This window comes from Panthera leo, chromosome F3 (assembly GCF_018350215.1).
Source record: "Panthera leo isolate Ple1 chromosome F3, P.leo_Ple1_pat1.1, whole genome shotgun sequence".
NCBI classification, from domain to species: Eukaryota; Metazoa; Chordata; class Mammalia; order Carnivora; family Felidae; genus Panthera; species Panthera leo.
The window spans coordinates 30,809,792-30,833,889 of record NC_056696.1 but is presented as its reverse complement, the minus strand read 5'-3'; the positions used below and the strand labels follow the sequence as shown (position 1 = coordinate 30,833,889).

Below are 24,098 nucleotides of genomic sequence, written 5' to 3'. Positions count from 1 at the left end.
CTACGTGTAAGGAAGCATTGAGACTTCTGTCCACTGGCAGCCATATTTATCAGCATCATCTGTGTACGTTGGGCACCATGAGCAGAGACACAAAGAAACAAAAGGCATGATTCCCGATCCATAAAGCAGGACACATGATCACGCTGAGAAATCAGCCCCATGCAACACAGAGACCAGTTGATAAGTTCTTTAGTAATGCCACATAGTCAGGGAAGGTTTCTTGACTACTTTGAATAATCAGGTTTCAGAAGGGATGTTCGTAGACTGTTGACATGGGATATGTCTGAAAAAAAGACAGAAAGGGAGGGAGGTGAAGAGGAAGAGAGTGAGAGGAGATGGAGGTAGAGGGAGAGACAGAAAGAATGAGAATATGTAGGGGGTAGAACTTGTTGCCAAAATGTGAAGCCTATCCTTAAGCAGCACCCTAGATGGAAGCTAGCTGTTCATTTCTGGCTCTGATAACGTTGAATGAGTTGGACCACGTTCATGCCAAGGGAAAACTGTTTGCTGTTAGGAAGCCTTTCAAAGGATAAAGCAAGAAACTTTTAAACAATTATATTTTCATTTTGGTCTCTTTTCTTCACACTTAAAACAAGGTTCACGTGTAGTGTAAAAATGTCTTCAGTCTTCTTATAAACTTTTGAATTAGGACTCACTAGCCACACTGAATATGCTAAAGTTGGTTTTGTTTTGTTTTGTTTTGTTTTGTTTTTTTGTTTTGCTAAACTTGGTTTTTAATCTCAGTTCTCTCTTTTCAAAGAGGGTAGGAGGCTCACTGAGAAATGGGGAAACTGTGAGCTAAGTCGTCGAATGCTTAGGCATAGTTTTATATTGGGAAATCATAGAGGAAATGTCTTTAATGAAGACAGATGATGCGCCCTCTGATTTTCCTTTACCAGCTTGAAGTACTTTCTTACATGACTTCACATAAATGCTTAGTACTTCAGAAAATGTATTTAGAGAGGAGATGATTTGCCACTGAATGAGTTTCCACACCTGACATGCTTTTTCAGATGAATTGTAAAGGATTTGCCCCGACTTTATGCATTCAGGCCTGAACAGTAACCCTCTATCAAAGATAGTAGAGAATCTCTCCCTGCGAATCTGTCACCTGAGAGGTCTTGAAGTTAGTGGCTGGGCTTCCCCCGGGGCACAAACACCAGGAAGCTAAGAATTCAAGGACAATCTGGCTCAGGTTTTTAGTTCTACCGTATTAGATGTAACTTTTTAGACCCTTGCAAGGTTTACGGATAACTGGGTTTCGGAAGTTAGAGTGTGACCGAATTCAGGCTTCAGGTTGGACAAACTCATTTGGCAACCCCAAAATGATTTTGAACTGTACATCAAAAGCCTGTGAAAACGTTCCCTAGATCCCATAGAAGTGGACCTGAGAACACGAGATTGAGCTGGGAACTCAGGCTGGTGGGGGGGTGGGGGTGGAGGGGACAAGCACCAGAAGGGTTAGGAGAAAGAAACAGAGTTCCCAGAGTCTAAGTGACCTTTCTCTCTCCCATGCCCTCACTCTACCACCTTTCTTGGTCCCTTAGGCCTGCACTGCCTGAGAAGAAGGTGGCTGACCTCAGCACGCTGAATGAAGTGGGCTACCAAATCCGAATTTAGGCAAGCCATATCAGCCAACAAGGGGGCTTCTCTGGTGCTTCTCTCTGCACTTTACCCCAGCATCTTCAGGAGGAACTGCAACTATTTATGGAGAACCTGTGGATTTTATTTTTACGGATTCACTTGGACGTGGAAGCGGAGTGGGGGGCAACAATTAACTTTAAAGAAAATTCACGAAGGGGCAACCATGGAAAGGCTGAAGTAAGAAAGCCCACTGCGGTTGGACTGACTCCCTCACTACAGATAGAAAGGGTAATACCATAAACTGTAGTTTTATATTTTCCCATTCACCTGTTTTTGTTTACTTGCTTTTGAACATTATGCCTCACCGGTAGGAAATGTTAATGAAACCCTCCCTCCTACTTTTGATATAGTAAGGTAACTCAGTCAGTATTAATGTCTTTTTCAGCAATAACAGAGGCAAAGATTGGTGGGATTTTTTTTTTTTTTAAGCAGTCAATATTACCTCAGCATCTTGACATCAGATATGCAAACTTAATGGTGTTTTCATTTTTTTTATATTCTATTTGTATTGCTTCCCCGATATTTCCAATGGGGATCTCCACAAAGTTTGGAATTTTTTCCTGGTGCACACATAATGAGATTTAAGGTTATTATATCAAGTGTTTTACTAAAAAAAAAAAGCACTGAAATTCTTCTGGCAGTATGGGAAACTATTTTCAGGATGTTGGAACTACTTCTTAATCTTTCTTAAAGCATTCACGGACAGCGGTTTCTGTTCTTTCAAAACAAAACAAAAAGCACGTGCAGGAGGTAGTCTATGTTCTGTCACTGACATTTAAACTTTGCAAACTCCAGCAAAAAAGAAAAAAAAAAAGCACAAGAGGTCATAGCGCCGTGACACAAAGTGAGCAATATTGCAGCGACCTCTGACGGTCACACACTCAGAAAGGCAGAGGCCCGCAGTGGATCAGTAGAGAGCCTGGAGAAGCAGATAACCTTTCTCTTCAACGTTCCATCTGATTTTTGAACTCTGAGTCAGACCTTGATTCTGAAGGACTCACGGCTGGTAGAGACGTGTTCCGATGTCTTATATTAAGACCAAGCGTGGCACGATGTGATCATTTTCCAGTACCTTGCTTTTTAAAGTACCACTTCGTGACATTTAGGAACTAGCAATTGGAAAATGCAGTGAATGAGAGAAGCAGAACCTTTTTTAAAATGGAAAAGTCTCTCAGGTACAGTGTTACACCTTATAGCCTGATGTAGTCCATCAAGGGCAGGAGGAGTATGTGGCCTGCATATGGTGGTCACAGTGGAACTTCCGGCTGCGGGCCACACAGAAGAACTCTAACAGCCAAATCTGTGTTAGCAATATCAGGAGTATGCTTCTGTTGCATCTGTGTTTTCTCAGCCGCCATGCCAACTCGTGAGACCCACAGGCGTATTTAAGTGAAGTCTACTAGTCAACGAAAGTGTTATTTTAGTCTCAGTGCTTCCTCTCTGGCTTTCTTTCACTGAAGGTGATTTCAGAAAGGGAGTAAAAAAAGTAAGAATCTGCTTGATTCTTGACCAGTAAAACCACCGAAGGTGACTTCGTCCTTTGGCCACGTATGCACGCGCTCGCTTTATGCTAAAACTCAATGGCATCAACAGACAGTATTTTCTTGAAAAAGAAGGACATTTAATGTTCTTTACATGAAAAGTACCGAGTAAGCATACATCTCAACTAGGTGAAGATACAGAAGTTAAAAATTCTGAACTTGATCACTTCAAGAATACTATTATCAGAGTTTAAAATGAGGTTTCTTTATAGTCTTCATAAGGCAAACTCATTTGAATTAGTCAATTCGTTCTTCTTCTAAAACAATCCCGACTTAGCTCCTTTTATGTATGAAAAACGATTTACATATCTTATGTTTATCAATGTGAAATCTTGTTATCTCCAGTAAGTATTTATACCACTGCACTTACACCACTGCAGTATAAGTAGCTTAGAATAAGGATTTTCTAAGAGCCTGGAATAGGATTTTCCAAGTGTTGCTCAAGTACTGTCCCATCCAAAGTAGAAAAGGTCAGTAGTTGCAGAGCCTTGTTTCCCACAAAAATGGGTAAGAGAACAGGTACACAGACCATTTCTAATATTCTGATGTATAAGCCTTAAAACTGCCAACTGTCTTGATGATTCAATTAGTCACCTGATTTTTTTCCACTCCTTGATTTTAAGATTCATTTCCCCAAAGCAAGTGTTCGTGGCAGAAACAGGAAAATTAATTTAAAATACTCTTAGTTTTCATTCTGTTTTCAATGCCTATGGAATTATGTTAATTTCTAAAAGATTTGAGACAGGCACCAAACTCCTAAATTCTAGTGCAATAATTTAATTAAAATGATACTAAGGTTAAAAAAAAAAACAAAAAACAAAAACCATGACATGATTTACCCCCCAAAATGGATTTTAAGACTGGCTATAGTTCAAAAGATAAAAAGGAAATCTATGAGATGATTTGAATCTAGTATTTAAAGTTATCCATGCAAGAGAAGTTTTGTGCTCAAGCCATTATGGGGTTACATGGCAAAGTTTAAATGGATGACAGAAATCTTGATTTTAGACTACATGTTGTGCTGTTTTGAGTACACTTTATTTCAGAAAGTGATATTTAGTATTTTCTATACACTTTGAAATCATGAGCATTTCACTTTTTCTAAGTCAATTATTTCATAAGGATTTTATTAATAGATATTGGTAAATAGAACTTTGGAGATCTTAATTCTGTATTCTTACTATACCCGAGGCTTTTGTAAGCTATAGTTTTATGTACAACCTTGTACAGTTTTTTTGACACACAATTCAGAATCTTGTTTATTCTCCTGGACTTTGTTCTGGCCAATACATTTTTTTTAAATCTTTAAGGAAAACTGTGATTGTTTTAGTGGGTATTTTTCTAAGTAAAGGAAAACTTGTATAATGGTATTTTAGAGAATGCCAGATAAGTGCATGTTTCAAGTTAATGTTTTTCTCATCACTTGTATGTTTATACACAGCATGGGACTTTAATAAAACCATCCTGGAAACTGAAGGATTGTTCTTCTTCCAAGAATGTAAGATGGTGTGATTTATTTTTTTTCTTGTCCTTTGACTACATACTTGTCCTGGCAAACGTGTTTATCACTGTCTCATCCCTGTCTTCTTCCACAATTTTCAGACTCTTTATTAAACACTATTCTGTTTTGCCACATCTTAATTCACTTACATCTCAGCATCACCCTAAGTAATACAGGCTCAGGGTAATGAAATAGTTTAGAAGGGGCAACAGCCCAGCATATGCAGCTTAGCACGCCTGCCACAAAACCTTCAGCCATAGATGCACTAGTGTAGTAATTTATTAGGTGATTCACAGGGACACAGTGCAAATGACTGGACTTTTCTGTTCGTTCAACCCCTTGAACTCTCTGGATCTCTAACTTGGGTTTTTAGGAAAGCAAAGGGTTAAAAGCAGACAGCTGCTAAATTCCAAAAAAAAAAAAAAAAAGAAAGAAAAAGAAAAAGAAAAAAAGACACGATTTCAAACATGCATAGTATGTTGATATCAAAAGGTACAGTAAAACCAAAATTCATTACTCAACAGTGTCTCTTTCCATTTTAAAACTTGGATAGTACGGCACTTCAGACTGGGGGGGATCTGGCTTCCGCAATGAACCAGGTTTAAATGCTCTTGGCAGGTAAGTACAAGGCTCCAACAGAGTTTCCAATTCTTCTGACCGTAAAAAGTAAAGACAAGTAGATAATTTTAGTGGAGCTTTAAAAACCTGTGGGAAGGTTATTACATGGACGCTCTGGCCTCCAGTTCACAAAACACTACTACACTTTATAGGTTAAAGTAGAAAGCATTTTTATGGATCAACTCTACAAAGTGAAGCACATGAAAAGGGCCTAAAGTCAATATATTAATCAGGATATAAAACATTAAGTTTTCACAGAGGTTTTCAGGGATGTTAGTTTGCCAACAATGACCTATACACAAAATTATTTGTTAATAAACTCACGTAACACAAAGCGGTACTTAATGAATTTTCTTTTTTCTTTCCCCAATATTAAAAGGGATTAATTACACTATTATTATTTGACAGCAACAATATCTGCTAATTAGAACACTGAATATTCTGCAAACTGTTACTAGAAAATGTGGAAAATCTTAGAACTACAGGTAATACTGTAAGTAAAAACCCAAAAAAGTGAGAAATGAAACATTTAAAAATAATTGCTTATTACAATTTTTACTAGGCAAATCCTTATAACCCACATGCTTTGTTCAGGTAGTCATCTGATTTATTTTGTTAAAAAATAACTGTAGTCAATATACTTTCGTACAAAAACCTTTGAAGTCCAGGACTTGGAGGAACTACTGCTTTCTAATTTCACAGGAGTCATTCTACGAAGAACGCCCATTGTAGAAACTTTTATAATTCAGTGTAATTCAAATATAAAATTACTACTTAGTAAAAACGCACATAACTCTTTGATCCTAATGCCTCAAAAAAGGGGACATTTTCACTTTTTCGATTTTAAAATTTTTGATTCAAACATTCACATAGTGCCAGCTGTGGGCTAATTAGACCTGCTCTTAACCACTTTACAAAAAAAAAATGTCAGCACCATGCACACTGCGGCCTCATGATAAAAGAAAACAAAGTAGCTAACATCTTAGAAACAAAACCACTAAGCTTAAATTACTACTTGAGAGTATTAGGTCTCCAAGTTGGTATCTCCCCACTAGTTTTGCGGGCTTCCTAAGTATCTGAGGCAAAACCAAAATAATCTTATAGCTGACATTTTGTTCTAAAGACAAGCTTCCTAATAAAATAAATTTCTATAGAACTGGTTCAGAAAAATAAAGTCTCTCCCCCAACCTAGGGATGTCTTCCTGAAATGGAATAGAAAAAAGGAAAAAAAAATTGCTAGGGAAATGAAAGCGTTAAAACCCAGTCTCTGCCTCTCTCTCCGGCATGCTGGAATGGTCTGTCCCACAGGATGGAAAAGAGAGGGCATGTGTAAAACTCCTCTCCTACTACATTTCCCAACAAAATGTAGACACATTACATGGCTCAGGATAGTAATAAGCTGGATTAAGCAATTTGTACAATTTTAGAAAGCATCATTACGCCCCCTCAAAACCAAACTAAAATGGTTGGTTAGACACTTGTGAACGACCCAGTGATTTCTGAGATGAATTAGGACTTGACAAACAGATGGTCCGCACAATGAAATCAAGCCTTCTGGAAGGGAAATGAGTTGTGGTTTGCAAGAACTCAGAGATACTTTGGATCCACTGTAAAGCTTGCCAAAAACATCAACTGAAATTCTTTACTAACACTAGAGGATGCGCTATATTTAAAAATCACTGTCAATTTTACTGGGATTTAGGATAAAAAATATTTACAACTCTTTTACAACAAGGAGGGAGCATTTAGAACTCACTGGTCAGGAAAATACTTTTTCATTATTACAAAGAAAATTGTTGTAAACTTGTTTCTTCCGACATCTGTTTGAAGCCTTGAACAGAACCTCTTCCGAAACTCCACAGCGCAAAAATAAACATGCAAACTCTCAAGAGCTATTTTACACTTTGTGAAAAGAATACAAATTGGACACAAAAGTATATGTGTCATCAAAGAAGAGTCACAGCTCAAGTCTGAACTTAGCCAATAAAGGCAGATGATCCGAAGAGTTATTTTCATTTGGAAGTCCGTTAACAGTCCATAAGTCTTGTTCTGTAAGGAGTGATAGTCTGGCCAGAAGTTTCAAGCCACCAACCAGAGCAACTTCAGCTCCTACGTTAAAGAAACACATTAATATTTAGCATAACTGTGTCAACAGGTCACTGTAAATGAATCACACAAGTCTTTATTTTTTTAAAAAATGATGATCAGGAACTTCAGATCCCTCTAGAAGTCTAATAGGAAACAGTTCTTAGAATATGACTAAATTTCATTTAATTTTTTGAAGTTTATTTATTTTGACAGGGAGAGAGAGAGGGAGTGCACGTGTGAGTAGAGGAGGGGCAGGAAGAGGGAGAAAGAGAACCTCAAGCAGGCCCAGTGCTGTCAGTGCAAAGCCTGGTGCGAGGCTTGATCCCACAACCCTGGGATCATGACCTGAGCCAAAATCAAGAGTCAGATGCTTTAACTGACTGAGCCATCCAGCACCGCATGATTAAATTTCATATTGAGTTATAACCTAATTATAATTCTCAGACACACAGCAGTTTCAGATGTTTGTTTTTTTCTAGTTCAGAGTTTTTTGTTTTCAGTTCTACAAATAATCTTATTTTTCTGTTTGTTTTCTTTAGTAATCTCTATACCCAACATGGGGCTTGAACTCATGACCCTGCGATTAAGCTCTGCCAACCAAGCCAGCCAGATACCCCTGCAAGTCATCTTTAAAAAAAGTATCAGTGTAAAGATAATGTTAGAAGTAATTTGGGATTGACAACTACATAAATTCATTCATCAACTATTCTGTAGTTGTATAAAGCAGAAAGATCCAGCCATGGTGGAGTAGGAAGTTTATAAGGTGACTGGAGAAAGAATAAATTAGTAAACCTTGGGGACACCTGGGTGGCTCAGCCAGTTGGGTGGCATTGACAGCTGGCAGCACAGAGCCTGCTTGGGGTTCTCTCTCTGCCCCTCCCTGCTCATGCTCTCTCTCTCTCTCTCAAAAATAAACATTAAAGAAAAATTAGTATACTTTGGTCCCACAGAGTCAGTGCCCACAGCAGAGAAAGAGGACCTATTCTAACAGGATCATTGGAGATGCTGGTCCATGGCACACTCCCGCCACCTAGTGAACACTTACAGCATGACAACTACCCCTACAACAAATTCAAAGCAGGAGGACTATTTCCTAGACTCGCTCTAGTGGGCAGGGTAAACCAAGTCCTGAGTATTACTAATAGTTATCCTCAGTAGGAAGGAAAACACAAATAGGAGACAAAAGGAAAAAAGGAAAGTAGTAAAAAAAAAAGGGGGGGGGGTGGAATCAGAAAAGACAAAACATCTGCCCACATTTTGGACTTTCGAAGTTTTCTGAATGGTATTTTTTTGACTGCCAGTCATTTTAAACTGCATTTTCTTCTCCACATCAAATCATTTGGCTAATATTTAAAACCTTACTTTCACTGAATCATACAAGGAAAAGTGTTTTATCACCTTCGCTTTTTGAAACCACATATTCACATAATGGACTTATCGATCTGGAAAGATCCAGTATTCCAGGGTCAACAGGACAACACTATCTATTGCTGGCAGTATAGGCAAGGTCCTCCAATGAAGGCAGCATGTCTCAGTAAAACTTAAGTACAAAACTATCTGATGTTGCTGTCACAAGAAAAACAGTACACTTATGGCACGTAAAACCAATAAAATGAAAACCAAGAAGCTGACTGGAACCGGAAGGAGGCACTAAGGACAGACATCATAGGCAACAACTTGCTTTGAGGTGCATCACTGCCTCTGTGTTTTGCAGGTGATTAGCTGATTAACTCAAATATATTACCGATTTCAAAATATTTTAAACTTTTAAGTCTAGAACTTCACCAGATGTTTAGCTGACCCTCTCAGCCTCAGCCCTGAGGTTTTAGTTACTGTATTCTCAGGCACAATGTAAGATCACACGCATTCTTTACCTGGCTGCCCAGCAACGTCTTCCTTTTCGGCAGAATAGAAAATATAATCCACAGTTATGGCACTTCGGGAATGACAAGTGGTCACTTCTGGAATTCCAGTGTCAGGAAAATAATGTGAATAAACAGACGACAAGCTGAAATGGTGGTGTAAATTTGAAGATAATCTAAAATGAAAAGAAAAAGTGTTTAGCATCCATCAAGTTTTTGATTTTTAGAACTCCTCCTATTTATTTATTTTTATTATTATTTTTAATGTTTATTTTTGAGAGACAGAGGGTGAATGAGGGAGGGGCAGAGAGAGAGAGAGAGAGAGAGAGAGAGAGAGAGAGAGAGAAAGGAGACACAGAATCTGAAGCAGGCTCCAGGCTCTGAGCTGTCAGCACAGAGCCTGATGCGGGACTTGAATCCAGACCACGAGATCATGACCTGAGCTGACGTCGGAGGCTCAACTGACTGAGCCACCCAGGCACCCCTAGAATTCCTCCTTTTTAAAGCACTTTCTCACTTAATATCCAGACAAAACCAGGCATTCAGACAAGCTTTTTAAAAGAGACAATATCACAATCTGACATTCATTTATTCATGTAGGGATATCCAAAACCCACTAACAAGGCTGTGACACACAGAGGGAAAAAGCTCAATAATCAACATACAAATGTGATTTATTATTAACTGTAACATATTTGAGAGCCCCCACTTACTAATACGTATTCTAAAACAATTTAGAAGTTATTTGTTGTTATAAATTTAATTTGATTTAATGACAGCACACAAGTGGGGGAAAGGTGCAGAGGAAGAGGGAGGAGGGGGAGAGACAGGAGAGAGGCTCGGGGGCGGGAAGGGAGAGAGGGAGAGAGAGACAATCTTAAGCAGGATCCATGCTCAGTGCGGAGCTGACGCACGGCTCGATCCTGTGACCCTGAGATCGTTACCTGAGATGACAATCAAGAGTTGGATGCTCAACCAACTAAGCCACCCAGGCGCTCCTGTTGTGTTTTTAAGAAAAAGTGGCCTTTATGAATGTTATGTAGAGTTCGCCAGACTTTCATTGTCAGAGGGCCATATTTTTCTATGATTATTCTTGCTGTGATATATCAGATAATTTTGTACTGCATCTTAAAACAGCTTCTGTAACGGTTTATATTTATCCCATGCTACACATACATGTGATGTACTAAATAAAGGGTTTAAAAATCATTTCCTATAAACATATCTTGAAGATTAAAGGTCTTTTATATCATGGAAAAATTTTTTTTAACTTTCTAAAATTCAACAAAAATTTAACAAATACCTACTAAGTTCTAAGCACTATCTTAGGTGCTTAAGATACACATATAAAGATGCTGCCCTGCTTTTTAAAAAGCTCAATGTCAGGGGCGCCTGGGTGGCTCAGTTGGTTAAGCATCCAACTTCAGCTCAGGTCATGATTTCACAGTTCCTGAGTTCAAGCCCTGTGTTGGGCTCTGTGCTGACAGCTCAGAGCCTGGAGCCTGCTTCGGATTCTGTGTCTCCCTCTCTCTCAAAGATAAACATTAAAAGAATGAAAAAAGCTCAAGGTCAAAGAACAAAGGTAACTGTTTCAAAATGCCCTTACTTTCAAGTTTTAGCAACATTTTATGTCTAAGGACTTATATTTACAATACTATTAAATGTAAAATGTGCCTCCTGCAAACTGTTCTCTATCAATTTTTTGGTTTATAGATATAAGCTCTGCATATAAGCACACTATATTTATATACAGATACTTAAAAGTATCTTTTCTTTTACCCCATTTTGTTATAAAAACATTTTAGAATTACTCAAAACCAAATATTTGTTAGTCATATTAGCCTTTTTATTAATCTTACTCAGGGAAGTTTTTACTATATTTGAAAGGTTTAATCATGAATTTTTCAATATTCTTTTTTAAAATTTCAAAAACTATTACTTCCTATCTTACTAGGTTCTTACATATGAGAGAATATTTTGTCAAAACAAGGTATACAAAATATAGTAAGACTGAGAAGAAGCAGATAAAATGAGTAACAGGTGATTCTAATTTGGTCCCTAAATATAAATGTTAAAACAAACATTAAAATTAAAATATGAACAAAAGGGCTACGATATAAAATCAAGACATTTCAAGAATCTCCCAAAGAGATAAGAATAAAAGGGCTACGATATAAAATCAAGACATTTCAAGAATCTCCCAAAGAGGTAAGATAAGATCTCCATCCTGTTGTATTAATATTCATCTGTTTCTCAACCGTAGCCCCAAATATTCATGCATCTTTGATAACCGGTAATCCAGGCATCTTCACCCCCTCCACCTTTGACAACCCTTTCCCGTAGTTTAAGAGATGTAAATGTCTTCATAAAGTATTTATAAAATTTAAATATAATTATTTATGCTGGTATATCCTTTTTTTGGGTCAATTCCCCTACAAACTGTAAGATCCAGTAAGTCAAAGGAGGCTAAGCATGGTATTTTCCTGTGATCTTGACCTTTGTTAAAGCACGTAATAGCGATCAATTTCTGAGTACTAGCTGGCCCAGGTGCAGGGACAGGCTCTTTGCTTTAAATAACACTGCCTTAAGCCCCTCGTAAGAGTCATACATCAAGCTTTCCATGCTTTATCTCATGCTATCATGCTATCCTCACAACTACCCAAATTATAGGTAAGGAAACTGAATCGCAGAGATCTTAATTTTCTTGCTCAAAATTACACAGCTAAAATGTAGCAAAGTTAGGACTGGAACGCAGGTTTATTTGACTCAAGAGCCAGTTTTCTTCATCAGCATGGAATAACATAATTTTCATTTTTTATCCAAAGAGATTTTTTAGAAATGATTTTTTTACCCAACTAAAGTTAGTAAATGTCTATTGTTGGCTTTTCAGAACTCACTTTTCAGCTGTCACTAGGACCTCTGTTTTGTCCAGCTCTGTCTGTGTCAGATCACCATCTGTAAGAACAAAGAGAAATACATTAAACTATCAATATACTCTTTTGTTCTAGTTTGCCACAGAATAGTCCTCTTAGGCTAGGAACAATATTTAAGATATATCTAGTTTAGATAGGATGCCTAGTTAAATGTTTCATCCGGGAATCTATATGTTTTGATGGTCTCCATAATTAGCCAAACTGATTTCCAAAACAACATGCAAGTAATTCATGCAGATAATTCTGGAAGGTCAACTTAAAAATGGTAAATTTAGAGTTCTTTAACAAAGAATTAAACAAGTAAGCATTATGTTTTTATCTATGAATATTCATCCCTGAGATGGCATCCCTTGAAAAATTTAGTTTTAGGTCTTCAAAGGGAACACTACTATCAAGGAGACTGGCAAAATATACTGCAAACACTTACCTGTCTTTTCTACTTTTGGTAACTGCTGTACCTCATACACACAGTTCTGTGAGATACCTAGGTTTGGGGGCCAAATTGGAATAGATAAAATTCTTTGTCCCCGTGAAGACTGTTCCTGGCCAGATACCTAAACAAAATTTCAACAGGTATCTTAAGTGAATAGATTTTAAGTAGTTTATGTATTGAAAAGTTTATGTCTTAAATAAGAAGAGGAAATCCAAGAATGGTAAATATTACCCTTTCTTTATCATAGTAAGTGATTATTTGTGCTTTACAAAATCTTATTCAAATATAGTTCAGAAAAAAGTTACTGTTTACATAAAAATGGCAATCTTTTCCTACACATGTTATTCTAATTTGGACATCTACATGATCTATAGCTTTAGACTAATGCTGCACCCCCGTTTTTGCTCCCTGCAACAGAGCTCCTATTATATAAAATACTTAGAGAGATCAACTCTCACAAAATTTTAAACCATCACTGAAAACTCAGTGGTGGAGAGTTTATTTTGGTTAAAATCCTGAAGATGAAATAAATGATCTGAAGCAACAGAGAGCACAATGAAGAAAAAAACATGGGATAAACATGGGATATAGGCAGCTAAGGAATTAAAATATTTACCATTATGAAAAGGAAGATGTGCATCCTAAAGAAATATTAAATTACTGTTTTGCCAACTACACTGTCCACATCCAGCACTCAAAATTCTGTTCCACCCCCTTATGAATAGTTCCTTATTTATGAAGCATTTTTTTAAAAGCTTTAGTCTTTCAGTATGCTCCGCACCCAATGTGGCTTGAACTCACAACTCTGAGATCAAGAGTCACATGTTCTACTGACTGAGCCGGCCAACCGCCCCTTTACAAAGTACTGTCTGTCAATGCTTTTATTTTTTCTTCTTCTCCCCCATTTAAGATATTTTGCTGCCTGCCAATTCCTCCAAGCAGAATGTTGCCACAGATAGATGGGAAAGCTGAAATTCAACCAAGTGAACACAATTACTCATTAGTAGTTGGGAAAATCATCATAGCTTGGTGAAGTGAGGGTACTGGGTCATCTGAGGTTTTCAATAGCCATATGACAACGATCCTCACGCTACAGGAACAGAGACTACGTCCATCTCCTACTAACCATGAAGCAAGCACTTACCTTTCCGATGGCGAGTCCTTCATAATTCAATTTTCCCTCCTTTATAAAACTATAGAGTGGAGAACCAGGAACAGAATTAAAGTCACCGCACATGACGATAGGGCAGAAGCTGCCGTCTTTCTGATGGGCAACACTGGAAATCTCTGCCAGAAGCATCGCCAGTTGGGTCAGCTTAATATCCCCTCGCCTTGGATTATACAAGAGATGTGTGTTAGCTACACAGATCACAGGAGAGGCAGCACGTGGAAGTTTGGGCTGCAGGAGTAACACTAATCCAACGTTGTCTCTGTCCAACAGAGGGACATCACGGCGGTAGAATTCCACTGGGTTCACTGATAAGAGTGAAAACTTGGAATGTTTGAAGCAAATGGCACAGCCGTCGGGTTTCCTTCCTGTCCGCATCTTGTATTCACAGTGATAACCTGTAAGAAAGGAATAAATTTAACACAAGGGACTACCGCTATAAACATACACATGGCAAAACACAGCTCTCCTGATATCTTTGAACAACGTTTATCAAAGTGTATCCTGCAAAACATTAACAATGTAGGATGTTAAGTTTGGGACTGGGTCTAGGTCCTAGGAATGGGTCTCTTGACTTGCGGACTTTAGTCTCCAATATGTTAATGTGCATCGACACGCTGTCATTTCCATCCTAGTAAAAGTTGTGACAGAGACTATATAAGGGCTTACGATAATCTACCACCACCATCCCCACCCCCTGCTATGGCACATCTCTGACCTTTTTGCCTATAACTCTTCCCCGGTTCCACTCAACACGCACCTGCCTCCTCACCTGCTTTGAAGCACTCCTACCTCAGGGTCTTTGCTTTGCTATTTCTGCTGTCTGGAATGCTACAGGCGTGGCTTGTTCCTTCACCTCCTTCAAGTCTTTGCTCGAATGTTACCTACCTTCTCTGATCATTGTTTAAGAGTGAAACCTGACCCATTCTACTTTCCTGCTTGTCTCCAAAATTATCATTACCTAGTGTGCTATTTTAGTATTTATTTGACTTGTCAGCCTTCCTCCACCAGAATGTAGCCTCCACAAGGACAGAGCCTTTTTATCTATTTGCTCACTGCTGTACCACCACAGTGCATAGGATATAGTAGGCATTCAAAAAATATTTGCCGAGGAAGGAATGCAAAGTAGGTAGCATTTCTCAAACAGATGCACTGTTTCTAGAAGTGTTCACTTATCAAGTAGGTTTTTAGCTTCTACCCATTAGCTAATCAGACAGAATGATCTCTGATACAGAACTTAGAATCTGAGAGGTCTAGCTGTGGGTAGAGCAACTACTGGAAAGGAAGCTAATAAGAGATTCTCACATGCTTTTCTGTTTGAATTAAAATGCTATATGAACACAAAAGTTTCCACTTGAAATACCGCAATCTCTTCCTGACTTTTTGAAATGGATATTAAGTTTTTTCAAAATTAAGATTTTTTTGCCCAATATACCACACATCTTTGTTAGCAAGTTATGCTTTCACAGCACGCAAATCTTCCAAAATAAATCTGGCTAAAATAAAAGTTACATTGTACCCAAAGATTCCAAACTGGGTCTGATTTCTGCTCCATAATGATCTTCTTGAACTTCTTGCAAACAAAGTACCTTGGAAGAAAAACATGGTGTGAATTAAAACAGAGACCAAATATGAACTTTCTGGTGCTTTCATCTTTAAAAACAGGCTTTTAAAATTCTAAAAACCTAATGAAACTTGAAATAAAAGACATAATCCTTTTCTTCTTTTTAACTATCAAATTAACGTTTCCAAATTTGATCAGTCCCCCAAACCGTGGCCTTTAAATACACGAAGCTCTCTCTCTTACTATCTGAAACTTGTACTTCCCAAAAGAAATCTTTTTAATTTACATGTTGGAGTCTTTTTCTTGAATTAAAATGTTCCTTTGTACTAAGTCCTTCTTGAATTAAAATGTTCCTTAGTACTATGTCCTTCTAGTACTTTCCGGAGGTCATTTCTTTGAATGCCATCATCTAGATGTTTACAAGAATGATTTACATTTCAAGTCAAAGGAAACCGTTACTAAATAAATACTTCATATACTGCCAGTCCTTGTCTCAAAACTGACGGATAAGTAGAACTTTTTGGATCTTTTTTGAAATTTTAGTGATTATTTATACCAACAACCATTAGCAAACGACTCTTTGGAAGTCATGTTACGTTGTTAAAAACTGTTCCATCACTGTATTTAAAACCTTCTCATACCACAAACGAAAGGCATAAAACCATTCAGTACACAAGTGAACTTTTATGTGAAGAATTTTGATGATATTCTGCACTTACATCTGCATCAAAGTGTTTAATTTCTTTCAAAATATTGGGAAACCTAAAACTCCAGTGTAAAACTGGCTGCCGGCAGTGTCTATAGAGGTGTGAATTGTCTTCCAATAAATCTTGTGAAAGTATATTATAGGACATCACTGAGAAGTCAAACTTGTTATCGCTGTCTTCACATTTGGGGTCAGCATTTTTGTCTCCTAGGATCTTCGTCTTGTCTTTATTATGGTTACATACATATTCCCAATGCCGTTGTATTGTGCCTGTTAAAATATATTGAACAACACATAAAGAGTTAATGAAAAACAAACCATAAATTTTCCTGTATGTCAGTTTTTTCTTGCCTTTTAAAAACTCCTACAGGCAATGAGCAGAACGTTTTCCCCTAGGAAATGGCAACATAGCACTAAGTAACTGGAAGTTGTCATCAAATTGATTACAAAGGCAGTAAAATGATAGGATGACTGACCAACAGGTACGAAACAAGTTTAAAAGGATCTGGCAAGTCATTTTGGAGACTTGAGAGTGTGTTAATAAAGCTAAGACTGAACAGGGGTCCTAGTTTCTCACTTACTTATGGTTAACAAGTGGCTCTGCCAGATAAGCTCAGCAACTTCATAACCATAACAATATACAGTTGACCCTTGAACAATGCGGGGGGAGGGGGGGTCAAAAGCACCTCAAAAGCATCTGCATAAAACTTCTGACTCCCCCAAAACTTAACTAGTAATAGCTTACCGTTGACTGGAAGTCTTACTGGTAACATAAATAGTAGATTAACACATAATTTGTATGTTATATGTATTATATACTGTATTCTTACAATCAAGTAAGCTAGAGAAAAGAAATCCTTATTAAGAAAATCATAAAGAAGAGAAAATACATTTACAGTGCTGTGTCACACTTATCAGAAAAGCACACGTGTTAAGTGGACCTATGCAGTTTGTGTATTGTTCAAAGGTCAACTGTATTTGAATGTCACAGTTGACTGTTCAATAAGATGATTTTGCACTATATTTTATTTCCTGTAAGATAAGATCATCAAATGATTAAGTTCTAGCAAGAACTCATCTCAGAATTCTGGTTTAGACATGAATGAAGGGTGTATGATGCCAACATGTGGAAGCAGTATTTAGTGGAATGATGCAAACGAAATGAACACAAGAATTCTTTCTAATGCACACCAAAGCAAAAGTTAGAGAGAACACGGGTGCAGAATGCTAGTAAATGGTAAGGGCTGGCTGAAGAGCCCAGCATGCAGTGAGTGACCAGGAATTGTGATAGTTTACATTCTGCAAAGACACAATACGAGAGGAGAATCAGACAGCACGAGATTTTTCAACTATAGGTAGTCCTCGACTTAGAAACGACCTGCACACACACGCCAATGTACATACACCCCTTTGACCTTGTCTCTCTCACCCCACCATTAAGGAGGATACTCTTACTGCCATGGAAACCATGAAGAAAAATGTGGAAGTTTTAGAGATTCCATGAGCTCAGCAGAAGGGGAAAACAAAGGGAAGAACTTGGGAAAACAGGTTTGGAGATGGACTTTCAAGCATGATTAAAATTACATGAAAAACCTCAGTCCTAGAACATCTTCCTTCTCCTACATGAAGGTTTTCGCTTCACTGGATTACAATACCTAGAATTCCACTAATTAAAAATTAAATTGAGGAAAAATATTCCATACATAGGGGAAAAAAAGACCAAAAGGAAACACACCAGTATTTTTAAGAGCGGTTATTTCTGAGTGGAAGGACTGTGGATGATTTTTCTAAATCGTCTACAATGATGATATATTTACAATCAAAGTATCAATAAACTCTGTAGAAATGCCAATAAAGTAAAAAATTTTTAAATATCCTCTGGTAAACATGTTTAATGTCTGCTGCATGGAGGGAATAGAGATTTTGACCAGAGGCTCGAAGAGGAAGATAATTTTTATGAATAGTGAGGTCTGGGTGGAACATGGTGCTGGGAGACATACGATACCATGAAGGTACTAAGCGCCTGAGAAGGGTAAAGAAAAAAAAGGTGGAAGGAAAGAAAACCAAACTCAACAAAAGTCTTCAAGGATTACAGAACTTAGCCTACAACTTGTCCTATACCCAGGAAAGGGATGGAAACCATATTCTTCCCTATCCTTCACTGAATAAAGAGAATCCTACCTGCGAAGGCCCAGAACTACACCTAATTGTACTGACTCCACAGAATTACCCTGAGATTTGTAACATAGTTTGTATGGGGAAAACGGAAACTGATGATCCACAACTGATTCTCAAGAACTAATTATCTAGAACACAATTCATTCGTAAATTGGGGACTGTCTATTGATGGTTTTTAGCCACAAATCATAGTCTTTGTATGTATACGAGATGCAAAAGGCTCTAGTCATGCAAACAAAATGCAAGCCATCATCACAAAGTTACAGCCCTACCCTGGAGCCACCATCATATTAAGATATGAAAAATGAAGGTCTAAAAAAGATGTTCATATTTTCCTATAAAATATGTATATGTAAGGGCACAGAGATGCACTGAGAATTGTATAGTCCTGGCAAGTGTTTGTAAGCCAACTCTTCTTGCAGTTCCATTTCTGAAGTAACTGAAACCATCAGATTATCTAATTCAAGAGTGGCTTTCAACCTTCTCAAGCTTGTATAACTCTTTGGCATTACTTTTCGTGTCATGACCATCAATCCCTAATAGACTGGGGCTGGCTGATGGGGTAAATACATATTTTCTCCTGACCACATTTGCTTTTAATAAACATACAGAAATGTGTTTGAGAGCTAGGGTTCCATGGAAGACAATCGGAAGACGACTGAGAGAGGACAGTCTTTGGCCTTCATCTACTTCACAACATACAGTCATACTACAAAAGCTTATATACCTTCCATGTCAGGAGGAACAAGGTGATCACAGCAGAGAAGACAGATGAATCAAAGAAAGTAAGCAATAGGCCTGATCAGGTTTTTAGGGCGCCTAATTAAAAAGTCATAATTGTGTCACACAATTCCTTCAAATACCACTTTAAAGTGATAGGCAAGTTAGAAGGCTGTTCTCTTGATTGAAAAGTATTAGTGAATTATCGGAAGTCACAAATATGGCTTAACGAAGAGCATTTTCCTTATTCACAATACCTAGGAAGAATGGACATATAAAGAGTCAGGTCGCAATCAAAGTTTATCAGTATGTAAATGTCATCCCCCATTCATTAAAGGGAAAACACCACCACCACGATTTTCTGAGTACCTACTATGAAGCCAACAGTGTATTAGGCACTTTGATGTCTCATTTCATCCTCAACAGGCTTTCAAAGTAGGCATTATTTTACACTTGGAAACCAAGGAGCAGAGAGGCTCCATAACCTGTCCAAGTTGACACAATTAGTGGTGGGACAGAATGAGAGCAGGGAGTGGTTCCTGAGCCCATGCTTATGTCAGTAAGCCACAACTCCACCTGGGAGCACACCAGATTTACAAAGGCTAAGCAAGAGAGCAGTGTGCTGACCTGATCAACAACGAATACATGAATGAAAAGCCATCTCATGTCATCATACAGCCCTAGATTTACAGGCTATGGATTGACTGTTCTTAGGAACCTAATTTTAATGCCTCTACAATACATCTTTCGTTCATTCAAAAGAATATTGGTTTATGAACACATGCTGTGGTTAAATATTATACAAACAGATTTTCACTTTCGGTGCTTACAATTTCTACTCAAATGTGTAGTAGAATTTCTATTTAAAAGAGCACTAATTGATCGTCTAGCTAACCTTCGAGCTCTGACTTCCAAGTGAGACTAACTCTGTACGTCTTCCTTTGACAAACTTATGTCAGCTCTCTACACAGAAACACTTATACGGTCTATTTTCAAATATCTCCAGAGGAATTATCTTCACCGAAAACATAGCCCAGTAAGAAAGACAACTCCAAGTTCCACTTAGATAATTCATACATACTTTGGGGGAGGAGGCAGGGCTGGCAGCACAGAGCGAGTCTAGTGATTTGTAAACAATCTGACAAATCTAGAAATAATCAACATATTTAGAAAAAACTCATTCTCAAAGCTGAAAAAGATGTGGTTCCCTTATTAAAAGATAAGACATCCCACAGACTCAAGATTATATGTATAAACCTCAGTACAATAAATACATTGAGTAAGCTAAAATCTCACTCTGTAAGAAAATATCTTTCAATTAATGATTGTGTGTCTTTAAGAATATCCTTTGGTCTTACATTAAAAAGTTAGCATTAAAAATAAAAACATGAGGGGCACCTGGCTGGGTCAGTCAGTGGAACGTGCGACTCTTGATCTCAGGGTTGTGAGGTCGAGTCCTATGTTGGGTGTGGAGATTACTTAAAAATAAAATCTTTAAAGTAAATAAGCAAATAATAAAAACCTGAAATTTAATTTTTTTATAGATCTGTGGACTCCCAAGAACATACACCAATTTCTAGAAAGTCTAAGGACCTGTTTTTAAATCAATGGATTTGATAATTATTCTTAAACTTAATGTTTTAATCTAGTCCTACATTCTTTCCCAACCTCATTCTCCCCCTCTCTCTGTCTCTCTCCCTCTCTCTTTATATATAGTTTCCTGTATTTTTACTGTCAGAAATACACAAAAGATAAAAATAGATATAAATCAAGACGTCATTTAAAAAAATAATTTCCTTTTTCCTAATAGAAAACTATGGGTTGAAAACAAATACTAAACCCCTCCAAAACCCGGAGGAGGTTTTAAGGATTATCAGATAGGAAAGTTTCCTTCTATGGCTTACATCTATTTCTCCACCAAGATAAACGTCACCTTTACCTTGGTGTTTTCTTCGTTTTGATGAAGGCTCATCTCCCTCAGAGTTCATGATGTAACTAGAGAGATGAATCAAAGAGCTGTGGCTCAGGCTGTCAGGTCTCCAGTTCCAGTACTGAAACGGAGTTCTAGACTCAAACAAACAAGGTGGTCTCCAATGTAGTGAAAAATGCCTACTACTGAAGTATGGGTAAGGAGCACGAGAATAATGTCCAGGCCACCTCATACAACTAGAAATATGTCTGTTCCAGCAACACCTTTGCAGATTCTCCCACGGTGTAGTCCAATCTCTGCCCAGACTCTTCTGGTGATGGGGAAACATGGGGTATCTAAAAGAAATAAATACACTCCTTGAGGTACCACTTTTTGTTCAGCTATAGCACATTAAATCCAAATCTGTCTCCTCAAGGCAAGATAATGCCTGATATTTAAACTTTGGCTTCTAGGGTGGCTGAGTTGGTTAAGCGTCTGTCTCTTGATTTTGGCTCAGGTCATGATCTCATGGTGGTGGGATCGAGCCCCTTGTAGAACTCTGAGCTGAGCATGGAGTCTGCTTAAGATTCTCTCTCTCCCTCTCTCTTTCCCTCTCCCTCTGCCCCTCTCCCCTGCTCATGTGCTGTCTCTCTCTAAAAAAAATATATATATATATATATATATGTATATATATTATATAATATAATTATATTATGTATATATATGAATCTGAAAAAAAAATCTTCAAGATCTATGAAGGACAGGCAAAAGCAGCCATGATTTAATTATTAGTAGCAATACCTCAAAGCTGTCCTTCAACACCTATGAATGGTATTCTAAATACTTAACATAGACTCCACCAGGCTCCCAAAACACCACATACACTTCAAAAAGTCCTCAGTTCAACTGAGAGATTAACCATCAAACTGGTTTTCAGAGTAGCCTTCTAGTATCTAATAAACTCTGGATAAATACAATCCACAGCAAACATAAGAGTTAAATCACTATGGAATAGATGAGCTGACTACAATTAAAGCCAATCTCTCCTCCAACTTGGGTTTGTAGTAAAAACAGGCTTCTGAACAGTTGTTTTTAACCAAGATTACATTTTCCAAACATTTGTATAGCTAAGAAAACAAAAACCTATCACAACTTCACCAAACTACCTCTCTTGCTAATCAGCACGTGGATAATTTATTTTTCCATCTTTTTTTTTTTTTTTTCATGGCATGCTTCTCCTTGAGGGAAATGAAATGGGATAGAGCTTACTCATTAATAATTCACCAACATTCCAACCAATATACTGATCATCCAAAACATCGCCAAAGTAGTGTTATCATTAACTTGAATAATTTGTTCTCAGGCACTCTTAAGAAACAATACAACTCAAGCACCATCTTCTTACGATACTATTCTGGCAAAAATTTTGGATTCAGAGGACTTCTATCCTTTCCTAGAATTCATTAAAGGTACACTTCCAAGACAGTGTTAATAATGTTCACTTCTACCACCAAAGAAACTTAGTTTAAATAGTATTTACTGTTTCTTTAACTTTTCTATGTTCATTTTAAAGGCATTTAAAATTTTTATCATATACTTTTGCTGTTCTATATAATTTATTATAAACTTTTGCATTCTCCAATTGTTCTCTAAATTCAACTTAATTGTAAATCTTTAAAGGCATGACATGGGCATGCTACTCTGCTTTGTGACAACTCTGAAAGCCATAGAGATTTGGGTGCTCGGTCCATGCTAATAAGCTACCATGTTGCCATATAATACTCGTGGCTGCAAAACTTATTCTTCATATTTGTAGTTACTTATAGAGACGTCTTTTGCTCTTAAGACGATAAGCTCCTTCAAGGCCAGAGCTTTCTTACTCATTTTAATCCTGGCCTCTTCCCAAGTGCCTAGCACAGTGCCTGGCACACAGCTGGTACTCAGGAAAACACTGTTGAACTGAATTGTCATCAAGCCCGGACTACAGGAGATTAAAACCGGATCCCCATAATATATAATAATTAATACAGTTCTGTTTCCCAGGTGCGGTATACCAGTCCGTTTCATACGGTACACAAACTTTTCGATTTTTCACATCTAAGTATTTATTAGGAAAAAACCCATAATCAGTACATCAAACCCAAGATTTCATGGGTACTGCTTGGGGCGATGCTAATATAGGCAGCACTACTTAAGTGCTTTTTCAAAAAAATGAGTCAATTTCAAGAAAAATGCAGTAAACACAAGTGTGGAACGAGAATTCGGTAATAGTCGTAAAGGCTGGTACACAAATGACTCAAGTTTGAGAGAGAGACACTAACATCGCAAACAGCAAACCCCCGGGCGTGCGTGCGATGCGCGCGCCTCTCCGGGTCAGGCCGCCCCGGGACCTACTGCGGACCGGCGGCCTCCCCGCGGACGCTCAGCTCCCGGCGGGTGCTGAGGCCTGGGAGGAGGCCGGGGACCGGGGCGGGGGTTCGGGCTGGCTCGGGGGCAGGGCTGGGGGAAAGTGGGCCGGGGCTCCAAGGCCCAGCCAGGTCGGGAAGGCACTAGCCCTGCGGGCGATCGATCGCCCCGGGCCCGGCCCGGCCCGCGTCGGCCAGGCGTCCCGCCGGCTCCACGCCGGGTTTACCTATCCCTCGGGGTCTCCGGAGGCTCGTCCCGGCGGCACCGCCGCCCGGACCCTCTTCCTCCTCCTTCCTCCCCCAGCCCGCCCCGCCCCGGGTTTACCCGGGCCGCCCGCCCCCGCCCCTCCCTCCTCCCTCCTGCCACCCAGCCCTACTGACCGGCCTCTTCCCACCACACAGCGGCCGTAGCCCCTCCTCACACAGCGCCACGCTTCCATTTTCTCCTCTGCGGTCGTCCAATTCCCAGGCTCGGGACTCGACCTCTACACCCGATGCGGCGGCCGAAAGCACCAGGGGCTCCCCATCACTAGACGTCGGGACTCCCGGCCGGGCTGCAAGGCATGCTGGGAGGTTCGGGCTCGCCGGCCGCCAAGTCCCCATCTTGCGCCGCGAAAGTCTGCGAATTACAACTCCGAATTGCGTTCAAGTAGCATGCGCAGAGCGGGGGAAGCATGGGCGGCCATTTCGGAATAGGGCAAAAACCCGACTTCTGTCTTAAAGAAACAAGAACTAAACTAAGAGCCGAACAGCTCTGTGTAGGCCTACGGGAGGGTAGGAGGTGGTGACTTTGTGAGAGCTAAGAAGAAAAAAAACGTATTTTAGCGT

The 24,098-nt window shown here is 38.8% G+C and overlaps 2 protein-coding genes across 14 annotated transcripts in view; one reads left to right on the top strand and one right to left on the bottom strand.

Annotated features, from left to right (window-relative positions):
- The window catches only part of VASH2 (vasohibin 2), a 38,260-nt gene extending 36,352 nt beyond the window's left edge, over window positions 1-1,908 (top strand). For all 8 annotated transcript variants that reach the window (XM_042924709.1, XM_042924703.1, XM_042924706.1 and 5 more), the window contains one exon: window positions 1,548-1,908. In XM_042924709.1, coding sequence (XP_042780643.1) covers window positions 1,548-1,620 — 73 coding nt within the window. In that variant the 3' untranslated portion in view covers window positions 1,621-1,908. The remainder of the gene's footprint in view (window positions 1-1,547) is intronic.
- Window positions 1,909-5,457: 3,549 nt separating this feature from the next.
- Window positions 5,458-23,886, bottom strand: ANGEL2 (angel homolog 2). Of its 6 annotated transcripts, none has more exons than XM_042924696.1 (9): window positions 23,652-23,886; window positions 20,896-21,221; window positions 16,072-16,328; window positions 15,308-15,377; window positions 13,765-14,186; window positions 12,615-12,741; window positions 12,152-12,209; window positions 9,267-9,430; window positions 5,458-7,413 (listed from the first exon to the last, which is right to left on the bottom strand). In XM_042924696.1, exons 1-9 carry the CDS (start codon window positions 23,708-23,710, stop codon window positions 7,262-7,264), a joined length of 1,635 nt encoding a protein of 544 aa, XP_042780630.1. In that variant the 5' UTR covers window positions 23,711-23,886; the 3' UTR covers window positions 5,458-7,261. The 6 variants fall into 6 exon arrangements, with proteins under 6 accessions (XP_042780630.1, XP_042780632.1, XP_042780631.1 ...); XM_042924698.1 differs by having other exon boundaries at window positions 23,693-23,886; XM_042924697.1 differs by lacking the exon at window positions 23,652-23,886 and adding an exon at window positions 23,498-23,553.
- Window positions 23,887-24,098: the final 212 nt, after the last annotated feature.

Excerpts from the sequence above, each read along its gene's own strand:
- ANGEL2 (XM_042924696.1), bottom strand. The coding sequence starts at position 23,710 with ATGGAAGCGTGGCGCTGTGTGAGGAGGGGCTACGGCCGCTGTGTGGTG. Across the intron at positions 9,431-12,151 it reads GTCCTAGTGACAGCTGAAAA|ATTATCTTCAAATTTACACC; the intron begins GTGAGTTCTGAA and ends TTTTCATTTTAG. Across the intron at positions 7,414-9,266 it reads AGACGTTGCTGGGCAGCCAG|GAGCTGAAGTTGCTCTGGTT; the intron begins GTAAAGAATGCG and ends TCTTTAACGTAG.